At 26.2% G+C, this 24,218-nt stretch overlaps 1 protein-coding gene across 2 annotated transcripts; it reads left to right on the top strand.

The window, feature by feature from the left end:
* Window positions 1–436: 436 nt before the first annotated feature.
* On the top strand, window positions 437–22,854 carry LOC129962051 (lupus La protein homolog). 2 transcript variants are annotated; one of them, XM_056075760.1, is made up of 15 exons: window positions 437–568; window positions 1,463–1,557; window positions 2,477–2,546; window positions 2,665–2,705; window positions 3,241–3,306; window positions 3,403–3,504; window positions 3,775–3,885; window positions 6,313–6,413; window positions 6,498–6,545; window positions 6,633–6,699; window positions 9,063–9,203; window positions 9,799–9,916; window positions 14,263–14,334; window positions 18,926–19,009; window positions 22,043–22,854. In XM_056075760.1, exons 2-15 carry the CDS (start codon window positions 1,474–1,476, stop codon window positions 22,183–22,185), a joined length of 1,248 nt encoding a protein of 415 aa, XP_055931735.1. In that variant the 5' UTR covers window positions 437–568; window positions 1,463–1,473; the 3' UTR covers window positions 22,186–22,854. The 2 variants fall into 2 exon arrangements, with proteins under 2 accessions (XP_055931735.1, XP_055931736.1); XM_056075761.1 differs by having other exon boundaries at window positions 18,938–19,009; window positions 22,043–22,853.
* The last annotated feature ends 1,364 nt before the right edge of the window (window positions 22,855–24,218 follow it).

Raw genomic sequence — 24,218 nt, 5'->3', positions numbered from 1 at the left:
TGAATTATATTGGTATTATATTGGAATATTAAAAAATATATTGAAAAAAATATTTTATTCATAATTTATTCATAAATATTTTATTAAAATTTATACACGATCGATCATCTTTTGGTGAATGTACCAAAAAGATATTGAAGAAGTGAATCGATTTCAATTTTATGTACGATATTAATGTAAAAGTTATTTAAATTAATAAATGAAATATTAATTACAAATAAAAATTTTATTATTAATACTAAGTAATAATTTTTAATAAAATTGTGATAAAAATTACAGTTATTTGGAACAAATATTTAAAAATAACAATAGCAAAGTAAATTTGTTATTTATAAAATCTTGGATTATACATCTCTAATTTCTTCACCACTAGCAAGAAAAGTAGGATTCGTTATATTAGACTCGCTATTTGCTAAACGTATTGCGTATTCTTGCACAGAGCTGAACTGAACGGATGAAATTACTCTACGTTTTCTGCATTGGTGTGGCTGTTGAAGGACTGTTGCATCATAACGAATTATTTTAGACCGAGCCTTATCTTCGACTACAAAATTGTATTTTTATGAAAGTAAGTATATCATTGATTTATTAACGACTGTAAGAAAGAATTAAATGTTGTATTCGAAATATTTTAATGTGTTGAAAAACATGCCGCTCCACGTGGTCTTCAGTTAACATTCTGTATTACCGGCATGTAAATTGATTTATAAGATATCATATGTATTGTATATGCACATTTTATTAACTTTATTGTCATGCATGCAATTCTTCAAATAAATGTGATCTTAATGATGTTAAACGCCAGAAGATAGAAATCAGAACTTAATTTCTCTCCTTTATTTTAAAAAAACGCTGGCTTTTAATGTTATAATGATTGTGTTTGCTTTTTATTCTGGAAATTCAGAATTATATTCGGTAAAAAGAAATACCAAAGATGCATAAAATTGCAGGAGGTTGATTAAGCTGAAAATAAAAATATTTAATCTGATTATAGTACAAAATTTAAATATTTCTTCAAATTATTTATTAAAATGCCATGGTACAGTGTTTCCAAATTCTTCCAAGCAAATGATTTCAAAATTAAGAATCACTCATTATACAAACTCTTGATCGATCATAAGTTTGTGTTTCTGTATAACAATGCTATTATAACTTGGAGAGAGATTGGACTAAATACTTTAGGTTTTATTTTTGATAACTTATTACAGTTGTGTGGCCTTTATTTCCTGTAATTTTGTATAGGATTATTTAAAGAATACAAAGAAAAAGGCTACTTCCTTTGATCAAATTGGTGTGGCATGATAATAAAAAATTTAACTGCCTTATGAAATTTGTATAATGTTCATCCTTTGCAGTAAATATTTTCAATAATTAGTAATTGGAAAAGTAATATGATGCCATTTAATCTTCAATTTATATTGTGATAATTTATTCATAAATAGTTTAAATTTTACTGTTTTAGACAATTTAAATATGGGTACTGAAGTTATAACTCCCGCTGAAGATTCGAGCTCAGATATATCAGAATTAGAGCAGAAAATCATTCGCCAAATTGAAGTAAGTTTTTTGGTATTTTCATAATTTTTTTTCTTTCAAGTATATTAAGTTAATTTTTATGACTTTACTATTTTTTTTAACCTCATTTTGGAAAGGAAAGATATGGCAAAGATTTCTGTAAAAGAGATGTTTCAAGAATTGAAAGTACTAAAGTAGAAAATGAGATTACTTCTAGTTGCTGATACATTATTTGCATGTTATGATTTATTAAAATTTTTTTTATTAGATATAAATTGAAGATTCTTAATTTTTTATTTACAAATAAGGGATATTGTAGACTTTATTTGTTCTTATTTGTAGCATAGTATTAGATACAATAATAGATTAAACAATTCAAATATATGTAGGTAATATTTCAAGCAATTTCTTAATAAATTTTTATATCAAATACTGATTTTTTTGCCATTCATGGAAAAAAATGTGTGAATGCTATAATACAGTAAACTTAAGTATTATTTGTGTTTATATAAAGAATAGAAATAAAAACAAAAGAATAAAAAGACCAACCAAAGCTTGTGTTATTCAGATGTAGTCACAAATTGGCTTATCATTGAGACACAAGTAGTCAAGTTTCTGAGATGACTAATTTTAAATATTTACTTTTCAAAGCTCAAGAAAATATCAGCTTATTTCCATCTATATATCAGAATTGACTATTCAGCTAAAAATAACTTTTGCTTAAATATGTCAATTCAGATGCAGTTGTCATATTCAAAATTATTTAACTGGGTGAAGGATAAATCATTTTTCACATTCAAGCATTTTTGTATTGTTAATGATAATAAAGAGCTCATTTTGCAGTTGCATAAATGAAATATATATACATTTGGGATGATAATAAATAATTATATATTTTATGCATTTACATAAAAAAAAGCATTGTTTATTGTATATTCTATAATGAAATCTTTTTTTACAGTATTACTTTGGAAATTTTAATTTATGCAAGGATAAGTTTCTAAGGGAGCAGATAAAGTTAGATGATGGATGTATCCTTTGACATTTTTGAATTTATCTTTGAATTATTAAACTTATATTCCTTTATAATTATTTGCTGTTTTTATATACCATTGGAACTTTGTAGTTTTCCTTAATATATATATATAGGGGTTCCATTGGAAACCATGGTGAAATTCAACCGCTTAAAGGTAAACTTAATTTTTTTACTTTAATTTGTACAACAGAATTAAGAATTTGTTGTTGATGTAAATTTTATACCTGAGATTTATACCTAAACTAGGGAAGGGGAAGAAATAGCTTAAGAACAAAATTTTAAAATTTTTACCATTTTTTTTATGTACAGGTCAGGTAAGGTAATTATATTTGCTTTTATTATAAGAAATCTGAAATTATAATATATGACAGAGAAAAATTGATTTATAAATAAATATTATTTAAAAAATATTACATTTATTGTTTTTGGAAGTCTTTAAAGGGTTTATATATATATAACGTGTTTGAGTGTAGGTTTTTAAAAGATGTCTTGCAGACAATTTCGCTTATAAAAAATATGCCTTAACCAATTCTTGAAAGTTTTTATTGTTTAAGTAGAATTCTTAATTATATAATTGTCAAGACAAAAAAAGAAATTTTTAGTTTCCTAAAAATTATCTGGTAACAGATTTTTGTGTTAATGTATCAAATTTATTGTATTTATGTGATATAATCCTTTTGGTATTCTAGATTCTCACTCAAGATTTTAATACAATTTGTACAGCTTTAGGAAAATCTCCAAATGGATTGATTGAGGTGAGTATATTTTATATAAATAAAATTTCAGAAAATTCTAATATAATTAAATTTTTATTCTTTTTACTAGTTTATTAAAATATAGAATTTTTCTAGATTAACGAAGATTCTACTAAAATACGTAGGCGAGTGGAAAAGCCCATTCCTGATGAATCTTATTTAAAAAATGAAGCTGTACAAGATCGAACTCTTTATGTGGTATGTTACGAATATTGATTTTTGAGAATAAATATTTTTTATACTCTTTTTCTTTTGTCATATTGAAATTTGTTTCCAAACTTTTGTTTGGAGTATTTAAAATTGAGAGGAAGAAAGACCAGCATAATTATTTCATTTCTTAGTTTTATTTTTGTTTGTGTGCTTGACAATATATTTGATTTTAATTTTTTTTTAATTTTAAACATTTGAGTAATGTTTAATTTGTGTGTTTTTTATCAAATTATTTTATGCTTCCATTTCATATTTTAGAAAGGATTTAGGAAAAATATCACATTGGATGAACTTTTGGAATTCTTCAAAGAGCACAAAGTTGAAAATATTTTCATGAGACGCTACCCAGGAAATAATAGAGGCTTCAAGGTATTTTTTGTTTATTCTCTAGATAACCATTTTTTTTCCTAAAATACTATTGTACTTATTCCAAATTTTAATGGATACTTGCTTCTAAAATAAGTTTTAATAAATGTATCTCTGATCCTTTTTATCTGTTGAATATTGTTGGTTTATAAATTGCTTTTTTTACTTCCAGCAAAAGCGAATAACTAAGAAATATAACAGACCATTGGGATTTTTTTTTTAATCTGCCGGAAAATGATAAATGTTTTCATTTTTTTAAAAAAAAAGTTAAATCTTAGTTCTTTCATTGTCGTGTGGATGAGCATATGTAATTTATGGTACTTCATTGCATTTATCATGCTCAAGAATAAGAACTGTTGTTGCATATCAATATACAAGTATTAATTTTTCCTCTTGTGAAATATAACTGGCATGTTTCATTGGTAACAATACCTTTGAAGAAATAATATAAACAATATTTAAATACTGTTTTGAGTTACATTTATTATGCTTATTAATTTTCTGTTTATAAATTTTAACATTTAATGCTGTGAATTTTTATTAGTTTGCGGAACTTCATGGTTTGATAACTTACTATGCAGTTTTTGAAAATTTCTTTATTATATTAAAAAACTAGCCACCTTTGGTGACCATTTGGTTCTTAAGCATTGAAGTTCACTGTAGTTTGCAATTAAATATTTTATGTAACTTGGCTTCATAATACATTCTTCAGTAAAATATTCAAGCTTCAAATTTTTATAGTCATCTAACTCTTACTATTATAGAAGAATCAAGCTGTTCTCTTTATTATTCTAGATATCTCTTAATTTTCTGTGAGCTCCTAAAAAAAATGGAGCATTAAATTAAAGTGGAAGTGATTAAGTTCAATTAAAACAAACATTCTTGCTAAAACCTAGTGAGCTTTAAAAAAATGATTATAAAAAAATCCCAGTCATTTGGTATTAGCCTTATTTGCACTACAGATAACTTTCATAACTCATGCAATATCCCAAAGAATTATACAATAAAAATTTCTGATTCATCATTAAATTTAAGTATTTAATTTTAAATGACAAATAACATTTGATTTTGTTTCAGTCAATAAATATTTTTCAAAAAATTATGATTTCTAAATTTTATACAGTCTTTTGGTCCTAAGGAATCATACTTTGAAAAATATTTTTGATGCTCCAAATTTAAAAAAAAAAAAAAAAAAAAAATGTCTTCTGCAATTAAATATGACGGAATTATCAAGATTTGAATATTACAATTTTAGAACAATCGGGCTTGAGGAAACTCTGGATGCTGATTACCATATCTTCGAGACAGCTGATGAAGTAGTCTAAAATCATGCTTTTTTTAAAAAAACAATCATATAGTAATATATGAATTTTCATAATTGACTCTGTTTTAGTTGTAATAGTTAACCTTTTTTTTTTATTTATTTAAAGCTATTTGCTTTTGGTAACCAGCTGGTTCTCTAGAAATATTGGACATAATTTTCTTAAAATCGTGTATACTTAACTTCATGTTCATGTTTCCACCAAATTATAAGACATTAAAGATGTTATTTTAATTGTCTTACATATGGTATTTATTGTGTACATGTACCTTTCTAATGGAGATTAGTCCCATGACATCCTGGTACTATTAAAGACATAAATATGCAGTTAATCTATCTTTTAAATTTCACAATATTGTCACTTCATTTTTTTGTATGTCCCATAAATTACGCAGATATTAAGCTGAATCTTTGATCTATATCTTTCAACAATGGGGGGGGGATCATGCAACCATAGTTGAACTACGATAGAACAATAAAATAGGTTTGGACTTCAAGGCAGCAATCTTATTTATTGTTGGAAATCATATTAAAATATTTTTTAAAAAATGCCAAATTCAGCAAAAATTTTCATTATTATTAATTTGGTGTCACGAGAAAGACAATTTTTAAAACTGAAATGGTGCAAAATTAATTTTTGTACGATAATATTTTAAGAAGTTATTGCTGAAAAACTCTGAAATTCAGCTTAATTTTTAATTAAAATTCTAATTTTAAATCTCTGAGGGACACATTCCTGACTTCCAAGGTATGCATGTGCTAAATTTGATAGCTCTAATGGTCGGCAAATCCTGGGTCACAAACCATGCTTGTGTAAGAATACCCTGATTAAGTGAATAAAAAAACCCAACTACCTTTATAATATAAATTTAAATGTGGCTCTCAAAGAAGGTTTCGATCATTTAAATATTGATAATTAGCTCTGCTGACTGATAACTTTGCCGACCACTGCTCTAGGCTAAGCAGTCTGGCCTGCAGTATCAATGTTCAAATATATATTCATCTTTATTAGTAGTATAGATAATTGCTGGAGTTGTTCTTTACCTTATTTAAAACATTTCTATTCATTCTGGGCTTTATTTTTACCTAATTAATTTATATATGTTTAGGGATCCTGTTTTGTTATGTTTGAAACTGTTGAAGATGCTGACAAGTTTCTAGAAAATAAGGTTATAAAATTTGAAGGAACTGAACTCTTAAAGGAGAAAAAGTAAGTACCTTATATTTGATCAATATGTTAATAAACTTTTTTTTGTGTGTGTATTGTGTTCTAATTCAAGTTTCATTTTAACAGGAAAGATTACACTAAAAGAAAAGATATCTACTTTGCTAATGTAAGAGCGTAAGTATTTATCTTTTGCTGGAAATATATTAAATTGTTTTATTTATGAAACAAATGAAGTTGCTAGTGTTTTATTTTTTATTTTAGTGAAAAAGAGAAAAAATTAGCTAAAAAAGTTGATGGAAATAAGGAAGATGGAGATGAAGACAGTGAGGTAATTTAATATTCAGTTCAATATTTTTTCTAAATTTTAAAAATTGGATTCTATGATTCAGCTTTTTGAATGGATATGATAAAAAGTTGGTTTTCCTTTAGTTTCAGAACAATCATTGCTCTGAGTAAATATTGTGTGTGTGTGGGGGGGGGGATAAGGGATATATTTTCTGTGGTTGAAGTTACCAAACTTTTTTCCAAGCACATGAACCTTGCATTGTAAAGTTAATGATTTTTTTTTTTTAAAGCTGAAATGCTGATAATTTGAGGGAAATATTGGCAGTTACTAAATTGAAAAGTGTGAATTTTGGCAAGTGGGCATAGTTTTTCTTTTTCTTTCTAAATTACAAAATTAAAAAGAATAAAGAAGATTTATGGTTTACATTACTTTTTTTCCTTTGTTTTTGTGTTATAAAAAGATAAATTTTGATTTAAGATGATCAAAAAGAATCGGGTTCTATGTGAAAACGGCATGTCTATCATTGACACCTGTTGATTTAACCCTTTTTGGTGCACTACTCTTTAAATTTTAAACTCAAGCAAAAATATTTGCTGGTAACCTATTTAGGCCTATAGGAGTTCACAAATTAAATTTTATGAAGTTTGTACTTATATTGATTCTGTGGGTATTCTAATAGATCAGCACTCTGAAAAATGTGACTGAGTAAACATTGCAATGCTTAAAGCATTTTTGGTGTTTTGAAAAGACTTGATCTCTCTGTACCATTTTCAATACAATTAATTTGCATTTACAAATTTACAGTTGTATTTAAAATGAATAAGCTATATATGTATATAATTGATATTTACACAATTGTATACAATGAACATCTGCAAAACTCAAAATAAAGAACAGAAAACTTCAGGAAAAATGACTTAGTTTCCAATATTCTGATTTTCTGATTCTGAAAATTCTGATTTTTGTACTAAACAATATTCTTTGAATTGAACTTATTTTCTTTGAAAAAGGGAGAATAGGAAACAGACACAGGTAATCTCTGTCTGCTCCCCCCCCCCCCGCCCCCAAGTAACATGGTTGTTGCAGTGTTCCAGCTGATGGGTCACTTAATTTAATCCAACAATTATATGTTTGTTTTAGGGATAAATTAAAAAATATATTTACTAAGTAGTTTTAAAATATAGCCAGCAAAATAGCATTGAAATTAATTTTCCAGAAATTATTTTTTGCTGGGAAAAAAATTAACTAACTTTTTTGAAAAAATAGGCTTTTACATAGAACACTTTAGCTGAAAATTATGGACTAGCTTGATTTTAGTTGTCATATATTATTCAAGTTAAAAGTTAATCCTGAACCTATTTTTTTCTATTTATTGATGAATTTAACAATTTTAAATGCAAGTAAAGTTCTATGTAGTAGAATACTGCATCGTAAAGGGTCAATATTTATATGACAAAACTTGTGGCTAATTTCATTAATGATTCTCCTTTTGTATGGTTGAAATTAGTCAAAACTTCATAGTAAATTGAAACTTCTCTTAAAAGCGATTTATTGAGAAGTTAAATTTATTACTTAGTTGTTTGTTACTTTTAGTTTTTGTTATTTTTGATATTTCATTTGTGTAAAAAAATGGCATATCTGGGGATACGAAGAGGGGGAGGGACTGAAGTGAATTTTTCCAGCAAAACTTTTTCGGTTTTTGAATTAGTCCACATTGCCATTTTCCATTTAAGTTTTCACTCAGTTCTCTCTTAGTCATTTTATGCTAAAGAAAATTTTTAAAAGACATTGTGATGTATCAGTCAGTATGATGCACAAAACTTTTTTTATATGTTTAATTGGGAAAAACTTATTTATATTTTAGCAATCAGATTATAGTTTTGCAAATGAGTTGATATATTTCTAAGGATATTATTCTAGCTTCAGATATTCTTTTGTTTATCTTTTATTTTAGTAGAAAGGATAGTTTTTTTTTTTTTTTTTTTTTTTTTTGAGAATCTGAAATATATATAAAATATAACAAACTTTTGATAAGACACATAGCAGTTTGATAGAAAATTTCATTTAAAAAAATAAAATAAATGAAGGGGAAAATATGAAAACTAAATTTACTGTTCTAAATTGGTAAAAAATTTGTTTGAACTTTTGCTTTAATTTCAAAAGCTTTGGTATAAGAATTTTTTTAATACTATGTTCCAGTGTTTAGAAATCAATGTATTATACTGTTTAATACATTGTACATTTTTTTAATGTTATGAATAATACTAATTCTGAGGAATGTTTCTTCAAAATTATCTTGGAAAGTAGGAATCTAGATATCCAACTTTGAAGGTTTCTGCTATATTGTTTTTTTGTGTATTATTGTATATTTAGTTTACTTTATTTAATTGTAAATGTATTTTTAGGTTCCTGAGGTTGACATCACCCCTGGTTGTTTATTAAAACTCACTGGGCTAGGTAGTACTTGTTCAAGAGAAGATTTAAAGAAAGCTTTAGGAGAATTTGGAAAAATAAGTTATGTTGATTATGTCAGAGGCAACCCTGAGGTAATTTAATTTAAAAAAATGTTGAAACAAAAAAAAGTGGGGTACATAATGCATGCATTGTGATATTGCTTTTAATACTTGATTTTTTTGTTTAAAGTGAAAATGGTTTTTTTTTAAAGTGAAAAAGTTTTTAAAAATAAACTCTTGATGCAGTTTGTTGTAAATATAATAATAATGTAGATAGTTTTTCTCCCAACTTGTCATCAATGAAATGATAACTTTTTAAAAAATGTTTTTGCTAGTATATGCTTCTTTAAATAAAAATTAAATTCTTAGATTTTACAGTTAGCAACCACTGATGCATGCGTATTTCAGTAATTCTATGTGAATTATGTAACTAATTAAAAGAAGGAGAAAAAAAAATTTGCTTTTTATTTAAAAGGCGAAAAAATATTTTCTCTGCCTTCAAAATTTTGAGTTAATTTGAATTCAATACCTCAATTTAGATTCAACTTTGAAAATTAAAATTTTTATTTTAATTCTGTTAATTTTTTTTAAAACACAAAAGAATATGCTACCATTTTTTTTTTCTTTACCATATACAAAATTGGAAATATTTTGAGATTGATCTATTTCTTTTCTTATATTTTTCTAGGCTGTTGTTCGTTTTGAATCTGGCGTAGCTGCTAAGGTTTTGGAAAAAGCAGATGAAGAAGATGGAGAAAAAAAATTTTCAATTGGTTCTTGTAAAGCTACTGTTTCTGTTGTGGAAGGTAATTTGAAAATAAACAATAATAAATTTAATTTTTAAATGACACTTTATATAACATTGAAATATGATCAGATACCTGAAAAATTTGTCACTAATTATTTATGAATCCATTTTTTATGAAAAAAGTATGACAAAAAAAGAATTATGTTCAAAAATTAAAAAAAGAACAACAAATTATAAAAATTATAGATTTAAAAAAAATGTAACTACAATTTGAATTGCTGGGATATTCTATTCTTTATCAAGAAGAATTCAGAATGCTGTGATGAAGTTAGTCATATATATAAGGTATATATTACTCCTAATTCAATGTTAAATAATCTCTAATGATTTCTTTTAAATGATTTCTCTTCTTTCTTCTAAATGCTGTAATTTCTTCAAAGATTTCTCTGAGTTATACACTTTTTTTAGAATGAATCTGGTTTAAAATAATGGGTTGCATGTTTTTCTCCAGTCAAACGATATTGAAACAAAATCATATTAATGAAGTATCTGTTTTGTATGGTTCTCGTAGACTTTGAATTTTATTTTGCCGTATTTTACCCAGAAAGTACTCAAGAACTTTGGTGATTTTCTTTTGTGGGTCCTTGAAAAATAGACAATATTACTTTTTAGGAGGAGAAAATTGTTTGGGACATTGTTTTACCAAAGGAAAAAGGTATTTTTATGGGTACTCTGTTTAAATGAAACATTTTTCAAATTCAAATTAGCTAATTATTATAACCTACTATAGTATATAATTCAAATATATGATGGAAAGGAAATTATGATAACAGATAAATTGTTTAAGGAGGTAAATTATCTTAACTAGTAATCTCAAGCAATTTTTTTTTTATTATTATTTTTAATCTTGAAAAAGATTTTTCTACTGACATAATAATTAGCAGACCAATATAAGATTCTGAATAATAATTTTCATTCAATTTAAATGACTTAGTTTTGCCATCAAGAATCCCAATATTTAAAAATATCTACTATATGTTGAGTCATTAAATAAGTAAATGCAAATTATATAATTTTGTTAAATTGCATTTAAATTTATATATATAACATATAACCCACCACGTGTCATGTTTACAATAAATTTCAAATTTATTTTTAAAGAAATAACAGCACTTTTGGTTAAAACGAGAATTGTGTAATCAGCACTGTTTGCAAGCATAGTAAGACTCAAAAGTACCTAAACTTAGAATGGTGGATTTTAGATATCCATATGTGCCATATTATTTAAATATATTTATATTTAGAAAGGAAAAGAAAGAGAAAATAGTTAAAAAAAATAAATGAAGTCCTTTTTCTTTTATAAAATTAGTGTTGCAGAACCCTAAAAAAAAGTCTTATGTGCTGCCATTATTCTTAACTATTTTGGGCTAGCCTTGTATTTATTCAGATTTGCCAGTGAGAAGAGAAGATAAAATTTTTACAGAATAGGAAAATTTTTCAAGAATTTTTGTGGAGCCAGGTGCAGAAAGAGCAATTTAAATGTGTATTTGGTGGATCATTTTGGTGTTGTATGTGAAGATTTCTGTTTTATACTTGAATATGTTGAAAAGGATAAGTTTAAAAAAATGTCAAAAAGGAGATACCAAAATCTAAATTATATAAATTTATTGCTAAATATGGACTTGAAAACTTTTTTTTTTTTTTTTTTTGCCATTAATTGAAAGTATTAAACTGCTTTTAATATTTGATTATAAATGGTGTTTACTTTTGTCATTTTTATTTATTTTGTTTTAACATAGGATATAAAGAATATTTCCATAATTTTTGTTGGGCAGCTTTGATATTTTGAAGATCTTGCAACTTTAAATAGTGTTTTTAACAGGGTGCATAGCATCATGAAAGGTTCCTAAATTTGGAAACCATTTTTAAACACTTTAAAAGTGCTTAATTTACAGAAGAGGTCCTTAAAAAGTGTTTCTCATGAAGATGAAGAAAGATATTCATTTTGTTTTGTTTCCCCATAGGTTGAATATGATAATTCAAAATCATGTTTGTAGAGGCTTGTTTACCAGATTTATCAAAAAAGAAAACCAACAAAAGGGAAGAATTCAAAGAAATATTCCAGGAGTTCCAGCCAACACCTCCTAAAGTACTCTACTTTCTCCTCCTGTACTTTAGGAGGTGTTCCAGCACATATTGAGATAATGCTTAATGATACTTTTTCTTTCCTTTTTCTTCAACAATGTGCATTGCCATTTATTAAAATACTGGAATAGTTATCTGGAAAGTGCAGTACGATAAGTGCGTACTATGCCATACTTATTGGGAATCGAAAAACATTCCAATTTCAAATTTGTTTTGATTAAGAAAAGGGGGGGGGGACCTGTGTGGATCTGGTACTTAAATAATTTTAAAGAAATAAAAAAAAGTTTTTTTACAATGTTTTTTTTCTCCAGGATTTAGGTTTTATCATTTTATAATAATTTTGCTTCTTTTTATAACTTGTAGATTTTTTTTTACAATGAAATGTCTCTTAATATATAAACTCTTCTCCTGTGCAATGTCCAGCATAAAGCCATTGAATTTAGGAGCATGAAATTTGGAAAGTTATTTTTTGGGCATTAGAAGTACATCAAGAACGGGTTTCACAAACTTTTTATTAAAAGTTTAATTAAAAAAGTGAATTTTAATGTGTTTTCATCATAATACCAAAGCATTTTATTATTTTAACGCCGTTTTAAAGGTTAAAAAAAATAGCTTTTGAATAATAAGGATTTTGTTTGGTTGAATGTAATTTTTTAAAAATAATTTCTGAGAAATTAGTCTTGGATACAGTTTATAACAAAGATTTTTATTATAATGAAATTTAAAATGCTATTGCTTCTTCGAATCGTTGAAACACATTATTCTTCAGCTGTTAAAATTGTAGTAAAATAGAAGAAAAATATACTTCCTTTGCTTTTATTTAAACTTAAAAAAATTTAAAGCATGTTCGTTGAATAAAATTCTTGATTTGATAAATTTTATTAAATTGTAAAGTGATGCATTATATTGTCCTGTGCTGGCTTCAAGAAAGACTTTTTTCAATTTTCTAAACTGAGGGGGAAAGTCATTTTGGTTACTGATTTTTTTTAACTAAACCATGAACCTTTATTCTATTTTTTTAATAATCTGTTTAATACATAATTCTGAAATATTTTGAGTTTATAACAAATTCAAAATTTTCTTTATAAGCTATACATGTCTTATAAAATTTAAAATTACATTTTTAAGGTTAAAATTTCAATCAATATAGTTTGTGATTGTTTTATAACACAATGAATTGCTTTTTTCCCCTCTTCTAATGTTTTTGAATAGCAGGGTACCATTATTCTTATCTTAGAAGAATATCAGGTGCTATAGACTCATTACATTGTTTAATAATCTTTTAGGCAACTTAAAATAATAAATATTACCATGTTGTTTTAAAAGAAAAAAGTATTAATGTGCTGTAATAGGCTATAGCTGGTACAATGTACATCTGCTGCTCCAAAACCATCATCAGCTGTCACTGTTATCTTTAAGCTTGTGAGTCAAGTCAATATTTGACTGCAACAATATTTTGCCATTTCTTCCTAATTGTCCACAACAATTCATTCATCCACTTCGCATACCGGGATTCTTTTTATCACTTCTGCCAGCTTTTCCAATTAAGTTAGATATTTAGACAGGAGAGAAGTGGGTGGTGGAAAATTCAACCCAAGATTTTGTTTTACAAGAAATGACTTTTCTAAAATAATTCTTTAAAAATGTCTTATAATAAAATTGGCAATTCAATTTAAATGTGTAACAATTTGCTCGTTTATTTTTTTTTAGAGGATTTGTAGTTCTATTATTACAGGTAATTAAAAATGACAGTTGATATTATAATTAATGATTTGTACAAATTTGAAATGAATTTGCAAGAAGTTTATATGTATATAAAATATATGAAGATGTAATATGAGAGCAGCAGATAAAAATTCTGGAATATGATTTGTATTATTGCATGATAGATTTTAATGTTGCAAATAGAAAAGACTAGTTACCAACTTGAGTAATTTTTAAGAATCAAATTAATGTTTTCCTATTCTGTTCATTAGTTTTTTTCTTTCATTTTGAGTTTTTTTGTAGCTCCTTGTTTTATAGCCTTTCAATCTTAATCTGGGGTATAAGATATAAAATGTGCTTGGAACAAATTATGTAATTTAGAATATGGGATTAAACATATATATTTTGATGGATTTTACATACTATATATAGGTATGAAAGTCTGTTTCTATGATATGCTTGTTTAATTTGCTTTTACTATAATTTTACTTTAATTGCTGATGCTTGTAAAATTTGATTTTCTATTATTAAGTTATTAATATTTTGTATTTGTAGGGGACTCTGAAAAAGAATATTGGAAGAGTATTGCTATCAGTAAAGCCAATATGAGACAAAAACATCCACAAAGTAAATATTGATTTTGTTATAATTTTTTAAGTTTTTGAAACATTCTTGTTAATGTAAAATATAATTATTTTGACTGGTTTTTAAACAAATGGAAAACAAGTATGGAAAAGATTTATTAATGCTACATTAAAATTTCATGATTATTTATTTGGATCTATAATTTTATTTGATAAATTACTCATTTTTAATAGTTGAGTTACTAAAATATCCAACTAAAAATTTATAAAAATTAAATTCTTAAATAATTTTATTTGATTTAGTTAAATATGTAATAAGGTAAATACTCTTTTATATTTAATAAATAATTATTTTGAAGATAATTTCATAGGATTCTATTATGAATTAAATTTTAGTATTATTGGTTCTTTAGTTCCTTAGTTACTAATCTAATAATGTGCACATGTTAAAAAATAAATTCTTCCCAGAAAATGTTTTGTATTAAACATGTTAAGTCGAAAGTCGGATATTCAAATGTTATAAGTGGATATACAATTTTAAGGTTAGGAAAATGTCAGAATATATAAATATTAGTTTCTAAATATCTTGGTTGCAATATTTATCTACATAACCTTGAGTGCTGTAAAAGCTGAGTTATTCTTAAGTACACAAATTGATAAATTGCAGCACAACAATTGAATTATTTTTTGAACTTTTAAGCATTTTCAGTGGCTTATGAAGATTTAATTACATTATTAGAAAATTCACCCTTTATTAATTGAAAAATTTTTTAAACTCTAATTGACAAATGATAAAAAGTTGCAGTAAGAATTTTTTTAGTGCACATACTAAGTAATTAGCTATGTATAATATAATGGCATATTGTTAGAAATTTATTTGAATAGAACTAATTTTTATTTTGAGAAACACATTGGGCAGTATAAGCATCTGCTTTTAGTTTATTTGCCATAACCCAAACTGCCAAATTTTGCATCTTATATTGGAATTGAGACCTAGAGCATGTCTGGCTGCTATTTTTTTACCTACAGTCATGAAAGTATAATTAGCAATACTATGCTTAAAAAAGCATTCACTACTTGAAGAGTATAAAAAGTGAAGGATGTAGTGACAAAAACTGCAATTCTGACTACCTAAAGATTACTGTTAGTAGATATCAAAATGCTTGAGGGCTTGAATGAAGGTCTTAAATGGTATTTGCTTGCAAGAGCTTAAGACAAAATAAATGTTTAGTTGTTGGATGTTAAATTTTTTCCAAAATGTAACTCTGTGGACTATATACTTTGAGCATTTTAACAAGATAAAGCATTTAGAAGTTTAACAAGAAAAGCATTAGAATGTCTTTTCACCATTTGTTTCCCTTTTATAGATTAATAGAAGCAAGCTAAATACCAACATATAGATTTGAGCAGCACTCCGTAGAGTTTTGCAGGTGTTCAACGTAATGAAAAGTGCTTAAATTTGAAAACTATTTTTAAGCACCTTAAAAGTGCTTAATTTTCAGAAAAGGTTCTTAAAAAGTACTTAATTTTCTCGTGAAGTGAAGGTGTTTTGTTTTGTTTCCTCATAAGTTGAATATGACAATTCGAAATCATGGTCATAAAGGCTTGTTTACCAGATGTATCAAAAAATAAAACCAACAAAACGAAATAATTCTAAGAATTATTCCAAAGGTTCCAGCACATATTAAGATAATGCTCCATGATTCTTCCCCCCCTCCTTTTTTCTTTTTTTCCCCCACCCTTTTTCTTCAACAATGTGCATTACCATTTATTAAAATACTGGAATAGTTATCTGGAAGGGGAGGTGCGAAATGTGTAATATGCTATACTTTGCTTTAACTACCTACTACAGGTATTCAACTGTACTATATTGAATTGTTATTAATTGCAGTACATAATTACGTTAATCAATCGCTTAAAATCTAGCATAATGAAATTTTAACTTGACGCCTTTAATTTTCAATCATCGTGATATCTTTCGTGGTATTTTTTTAATGTCCCCATCCATTTGAACGTTTTTATTTGTTAGTCTAATCTTGCCTTTTTTTTTTATTTTGATTAAGGGGGGGAAAAAAGGAACTGCTGCATCTGGTGGTACTTATATATTTGTAAAAAAAATTAAAAAAAAAAAAGTTTCTTAATTTTTTTTCAGGATTTAGGTTTTATCATTTTGTAATGATTTTTTCCCACTTTTATAGCTCTTATAGAAATTTTTTCCCTATATAATCTCTCTTTATACCACTCACTTTATCTCTTGTCCTGAGCAACGCCCAGCATTAGGCCATTGAAGTTAGGAGCATGAAGTTTAGGAAGTCATTTTTTGGGTATTAGAGGCTCAAACTTTTTATTCAAATTTTAATTAAAAAACAGAATTTTTTAATGTGTTTTCATAACATCAAAGCATATTATGGCATAAAATTATTTTAACACCGTGTTAAAGGTTAAAAAAGAATAGCTTTTGAATAATAAAAATTTTTTGGGTTGAATGTAATTTTAATTTTTTTATTTTAGGAAATTAGTTTTGGACAATACGATATATTGTCTCAGGCTGGCTTCAAGAAAGACTTTCTTTAAAAAAAAGCTTCAATTGGTATTTTTACTTTTCCGTATACAAAATTAAGAGAAAATATTTCAATTGTCAAAAAATTCGAACTTGAGATTTTAACGTATCTCTACGTTTCATACCTCCTTGAATTAAAAAGCACATTTTTAGAAAATATCTGCCTGTGACAAAGATAACAAAGAAACACTTTCAGCTTGATGGATGAAATTTGATATGCGGTCCTCACACCAAACTTGTAGATTTTGATCAGATTTTCAGCAACATCCATTTAGAGGAAATCTGTTTCTCTGTCTGACTGTTCGAATATAAGTTAGCATGATAACTACTAGTATCTAGTACAAGTAGATAACTAGATTTAGTATCTATTGTATAAACATCTGTCAAATTTTGAGCCAAATCCAACAAGCAGTGCCACATGCACTTTCAGAAATATGTAAACGTGACAACTGAAAAATATATCAAATTTGGTATGTAAGTTTGTGACAATAAGTGTAGTTTTGAGTCAAATTTTTGTTTTAATCAATTGGGAAGAATGCATCTAAAACCCAAATTTGCTTTTTGGATACTTTCAACCGCATGCCAGAGATTAATTCCAAAATACTTGCCGCTCCGTAACGTACGCCAGTGTCGTACAAGGCATTTCTCTGCGAGAAAGTTTTGGGGAGACGCTCTGACTGATTTATTCCTGTTTAACTTCTAACTACTGAGCCTGATTTTTTTAAAAACTTATTTTTCTTTTTTATGAAAACTAGGACTTGTCAAAGCATTTTCATTTTTTCTGAAAAATTATATATATTGTTTCTTCTGCATTTTTTTTTAAGTAAGAATTTTTGTTTGCAGATTAAATAGCAAGTTTTCATTAAATTTTAGGAAAATTAAACATTAAAAAAAAAGACTTGCTACACTTTTAAAAATAAGAGGCGATAAGATGATTCCTTTTTAGCCTGAGCATTTGTAAATGCTGCTATTTTATATAAAAATGACTTAAAAACTTTTTTAGAACACGACTTATCAATTTCTTGGCAATCTTGCCAGTTGTATGATGATAGCCATATAACTGGCTTTAGTTCTTAGCTTTATAAGATTGCAATTGAAATTACTTAATAGAATAAGTCAGTGCTGGGAGAAATTTATTCTTTTCATCCCGGCAATGTTGGATCTTAATTGTTGTTGGTTATATAAAAATCTTGGGTCATGCTGAAAACAAATACAAAATATTTGGTTATGCTGAGCTCCTACATCACTATCGACATTTTCAGAAATGTTGTGTCCATCTGATATTTTATTTTAATTTTAAGAAAAGTTGAAAAAGATCTTTATTGTTAATCTTTTAAAAGTTGACTTAATTTTTTTTTTGGTATTAATAGTTTTCCCCCCTCATTTTTATGATCATTTCTATGCTTTTGTCAAATTTAAAAAGGCATAATTTTACAATAGAAGATGTGCAATATGTATGCATTAATAGGTGGTTACTTTTCTTTCCTATGTTGTAAAATTTTTCTCCATCTGTGATTCAGTAATGCCTGTAATTTGAAGTATGAAGTAATTTGTGTTCTATAATCTCTAAATTTCTACTGTTCTACAACAAGCAACACAGTTCTCGAAGCATATTGTTTGTTATTAGATATATTGCAGTGTTTCTTATATGAAAACTTCTTTCCATAATATTAATAGCAATTCATAATCTTTGAGTACAATTTGAAGATAGTATGTTATGTGTTAGATTACAAGCAATGGCAAAAATCACATTGCAAAGCATGTTAAAACATTCTCAACGGCCTGGATATGTATTGCTATCTAGTGGTAATGGATCAAAGTAAGATATGTATTGGTTACTTTATGGCTTGATATTGAATGACAGCAACAATTTTGCACAAGTCATTTGGAATTTTAGACCTCCCCTAAGAGTAAATGAAGACAACCATGCTTCTGAACAACCTTCCGAAATAAAGGTTTAAATAGTGAATTTTCTAATATTGTCTTTAATCAATGCATTAATTGAAAGACTTTTTTTTTTGTTTTGCTGTCATAGTATATGAAATATTTATTATTATAATTGTGCATTAAACAGTTCTTATTTTAGATCAACATAGACAAGGTAAAGGAAGATTTAAGAAACAGTGGGGTAAGAGACAAAAGGGAAACAGACGAGATGGTATGCATATATATATATATATTTTTCAAATACTTTTTTTGAGGAGAATGTCATTTTATATGAAGGTTAAATAGCAGTTTGGGCATGAAGACTTTATTGGCACCTCTTTCTTTAATCAGTAATTACAGAAAGAGATGCCAAGAGAGAATCTTACTGTAATTTTGTTGAATGAGATAATGCTTTCATTTTATTGGGCATAAAATGGCAAACATTAGCATGATTTTTTTTTTGTTATTGCTTATTATTGATATATTGTAATTACTAATAATTTGAATCTGATATTTGCAGCCTAGATTTTTTTTTATCTTATTATATATCAATTATATATATACTATTAAACAAGTCATCACTAACTGTTGAAGTGGTCATGTATCAAAAATTAAATTTGATTGAAGTCCATTAATCAAACCTCTTGGGTGTTATGTCTTTTTTTTTTTTTTTTTTTTTTTTTGACACTGAAGATTTGGCATTTATTTGTAACATGAAGGAGTGCCAGCTAATGGATTTCAAAGAAATGTAATTTTCTTATGACTTCATGCTCAGTGATCAAGCCTATAATGCACATTTTGCCAACAGAACCATTAAATTGAATGGCCTGTTATTTTAAACTGTGCTAAAAGAATTCCTGTGATAACTCCTCATTTTACTTTTTTTATAGTACTTGAGTTTTAACACATGGATACACTTAGAACATTGACAGTTTTATAATGCGTATATTATAATGAAAATGCTTTAAAAGTATGGGATACATATTAGGAATATTTGATTTGATACTCTGTATTTCATATATTAGAATTTTTTTTGAAATATAGTTAAAGTTTAAAATGTCATCTCTCTATTTTATTTATTAAATTAGTTATATTTCTACAATAATATATACATTTGGACTCTTCAATAATGCAAAAATGAATTAAGATACTATTATGAATAAAAATATTCCTATATTCTTACATGAACATTTTCTTCCAGCTGATTAACAAGACAGTGGGGTTTTTTTTTTCTTTTGCACACCTTACTTGCTCTTGCTTAATATCATAGCTTCAATTGTAAATCTTAAGAGAATTCCTCATTCGACTATTCTGTAATATTTAAGCTTTAAATATTGATACATTTACTGAAATTTTGTGACTTGTAGCACAGTTTACTAACGGATTCATTTGTGTAATGATTCTTGTTATAAAAAAGTGCAAAACCAATTCCTGTGATAACTCCTCATTTGACTGTATTATGGCATTGAGTTTTAACACATGGAGACACTCTAGTCTTATAATTTTGAAATATTTTTCTGAAACTTGAAATTAGTTTTGGATAATATCTCAAGATGTCCAATTAAAGAATTTGCAACAATGCTATGTCAAGAATCGATTCTGTCTTGCTGTTATTTTGCATACTTATATATAATCTGTTACTTAATTACAGTTTGTAGCACAGTTGCTGACAAAACAATTTATATAGTTGTTTTTGTTGTATAACTGTGCTAAATTAAATTCCTGTAATAACTCCTCATGTGGCTTTTGTGTAGCTCTTGAGTTTTAATGCATGGAAACATTATATAATGTAAAGTCAAGGATTGATTCTGTCTTGCTGTTATTTTACATATATAATATAATCTTTCACTGAATTACAGTTTGTAGCACAGTTGCTGACAAGTCAATTTATATAGTTGTTTTTGTTGTATAATTGTGCTAAATTAAATACCTGTGATAACTCCTCATGTGGCTTTCTTATAGCTCTTGAGTTTTAACACATGGAAACATATTTTGAAAATGAAGAGCTACAAAACAACCTAGTTACCAGTTGTGATTTTTTTTCAGTTTTCATGTTATTTTAATGCTGAGCTTTATTAAATTATAAAAACTTTGTAAATGTGAGTATTTAAGTAGACCTTATATTAGAATGAGAAGTAAAATATTCAGAAAGAATTAATTGTTCTGATATCTGCTTGCAAAATTTGCAATGCTCCATTTTTGAAAATAAATAAAATTATACAGTTTTGTCAAAATTTCTTGTATAATTTTAAATTGCTTATAAATTTTTATAAAATTATAAAAAAATTTGTATTTATTATCTTATATTAAAGTTGTCTGAGAAATATATTATGAAATCTTATTTGGTTATTTTCTGTATTAGACTTAAAAGCATGATACAATTGCCAAGTTATATTTCAAGTGATTAATGTCCTTTGTAGCTATGATGTAATATTTAGTGAAGGTGTTGTGAATGAATTTTGCAGCAAGACCATAAAATGCTTTAAGTTACCATATTTATAATTCTGTTGTTTATTATGCTTTAAGTTACCATATTTATAATTCTGTTGTTTATTTTTGCTCATAAATACATATACCATATAAAATTAATTCTATTGATAATTTCTCATTCGACTGTTCAGTATATAAGTTTGAATGCATGGATATGCTCTAATTTTCAATTTTGAAATACATACATAATTTTCATATATAAATCGCATTTTCTGGTAATATTATTTAAATAAAGAATTTTTGCCTTTGAACTTATGCTAAATTAATTTGTTGCCCTAGACATTTTATTTATTCATGCAGTATTTTTTATACCATTGCTAAGAAGTATTATTTTCTTTACAGTTTCAAATAGATAAATCTATGTAATAGGTCTGGTTGTAGAATTGTGTATAATTAAATATCTGTGATAACTTTTCATGTGACTCTGAATTCCTAAAAAATACTATTAGTATTCATATTTAAAGTAAACAGTGTAGTTGCTCAGAAAAATTGTTGTAATTTCTTCTTTAAACATTAAAAATAATAATTTCCTTTATTTTGAGGCATTTTAATTTGATAAAAGTTAAAAGAATAAGATTTAATTTTTTTAAAAAATTAAAAACTATACCAAAGTTTTATTTGGTTGTTTTTTACATTTAAAATTCCTAATGTTCCATTAATTAATATAATAAAAATGAATTTAGATTATTAACGAGAGGCGGGAAACCCCCTATATATTTTTGCATTTATTTTGTTAACAGTTCATTATGATGAAATGAAATATTTTGTTTTATAGGGGAAAATTCAGATCAGCCACCATCAAAGAAATTTAAAGGTAATTCTAAAGAAGGTGAAGGTAAAACGTCAAATGGTCAAGACAAAGAAGTACCAATGGAGCAGAAGGAAACAGGCCAATCTGCTGTAAAAGAAGAGTCATAATTTATCTTGATGGTGGAAGGACAATTTATTAAAATACTGTACATTCTTATTTATGTATATAACTGTGCTTTATGGCTAGACATGGTTTCCTCCCATGTAATATTTCATGTTATTTGTTATTCATTTCTCAGCTGTATTTCATCATTAAATTTTTATGTTGAATTTTTTTTACTACACTCACAATGAAAATGCTTGTGAATAATTTCTTTTGCATTTTATTGTTATATTTACTTGAAATCTTCAAGTTTGTTTTGTTTGGAATGTGAAAAGTTGTCAATTTTCATGTAAAAAATGCAAACCTTAATGCTTTCTCTCAAAATGTGTTATTAATTATTTTTGATTATTTAATTATAAATTATCTGCATCAATCTTTGTTTTCAGATTGTTATACATTCAATCAGTATTAATTACTATTTATAAAGAATTAACCATATCCGATCTATATTTATGGTTCAGTTGCATAAATAAGCCTAAAATCCATCAGCCTTTATGAAATTTCTAAATTTAAGTGATGGGAATAAATGCAAAATTAAGAAATATTTTAGCTACTGACTTTAATTTATTTGTGTATTTTTATACTTAAATTAGCATAAGAACATTTTTTGTGAACTTCATTATGACCGTATTTTGTTTTTTGTAACCAAAAATATGAGAATACCAATAAAAATTTACTTTTTTAATGATGTCATTTCTATTTTACTTCAACAAAATATAGTAAAGCGTTATTTATGTCCTTCAAGGTACTGACATGTAGCAACAGGCGAGTGAATGTTGCTTTGCAAAATGAAATTTTACTAAGCAACTTTTTATTATTGCAAGTTTAATGCTACTAAAATCAATTCATTCAAAAATAATAAATTTTAAAATTATATATTTATCATAAAAGTGGGGGAAAACCCCCCATGCCTTATGCATATCTTGAATACTAATTATACAGTAATTATTTTATATAAATTATGTGATTGTTTACAATCAATTTTTTAATGGTCATTGATATACTAATTATCATTTTAGTATTAAGTACTGCATTCTAATTTAAATCAACTTGGAGTTTTTCAGTATAATGATTACAAATGGATTAAAGATGCATAAATAGTGTTTTAAATATATTAATGTGATCAGGTGTTCACTAACACATGTTATTTGTTTTAATTAAACAATTCTGCCATTTTATTAGTTATTAACAAGAAAGTTCAAACGTTCGCCGGCTGCATTCGCTATTCTCCTTACATTAGGAAAGCTATCGACTGATAACTTGGCACTTAGGGCTCTTGTCCAATTTTTTAAATCAATTATTATAAACAGACATGCAGAATAGTATTCACAAATTCATTCAGTTAATGCTTAAAACATCTGAATTACTGATTAGTGGTATTATTTTAAATTTTTTTCTTCCTGGAGCTTTCTATTGGGCTGTATTGTAGTACTCGTAATATACACCTTTAAAAGAAATGTTTGTAGTTAAAATATATTTGAAAGAAGTTGTATCTATCTAATTCTATAGGAAGTTAATAGCCTCGAATCATTCTTCTTAATCTGCTATCATATCTTTTCTCCCAAGTTCAAGGCACCCCCTGCTTTTTTTTTTGTTCAGAAATATTAAAATAACTAAGGGAATAGCTACTCCCCCCCCCAAAAAAAAGTCATTCTAAAAAATGAATTGGTATGAAAAAATTGACTGCAAAAACAAATAAATTGAATTTTAATGTAATGTGTATCTGTGAATATGACGCATGATACAAAAAAATGCTGTAAAGAACAGACTGTTGGAGCTAAACCCATCAACATACTTTGGTAAAAATGCTTATAAAGGAATGATTTTTCAAAATTTTTATTAAAAGTCAATTATTTAAAAAACTTTCCCTCAATAATTTAGGTGTATAATATTGTGTAAAAATCATTCTTGCATCACTTTAAGTTAAAAATTAGCTTTTCAAAGATACATATTTTATTTGTGAACAAATTTCTTATTTTAATAAATTTTTAAATATATTTTATAACAATACTTTTTTATTGTTTTCATCTTGATCATT

The sequence above is a fragment of the Argiope bruennichi genome, chromosome 2 (genome assembly GCF_947563725.1).
Source record: "Argiope bruennichi chromosome 2, qqArgBrue1.1, whole genome shotgun sequence".
NCBI lineage: Eukaryota > Metazoa > Arthropoda > Arachnida > Araneae > Araneidae > Argiope > Argiope bruennichi.
This window is presented reverse-complemented; position numbering and strand designations above follow the sequence as displayed.

What these genes read in the sequence shown, in the direction of transcription:
- LOC129962051 (XM_056075760.1), top strand. Translation starts at nt 1,474, where the DNA reads ATGGGTACTGAAGTTATAACTCCCGCTGAAGATTCGAGCTCAGATATA. An exon ending in TACTGTTTCTGTTGTGGAAG is followed by an intron (nt 9,917 to 14,262) that starts GTAATTTGAAAA and finishes TTGTATTTGTAG; the next exon opens with GGGACTCTGAAAAAGAATAT. An exon ending in AAAGGGAAACAGACGAGATG is followed by an intron (nt 19,010 to 22,042) that starts GTATGCATATAT and finishes TTTGTTTTATAG; the next exon opens with GGGAAAATTCAGATCAGCCA.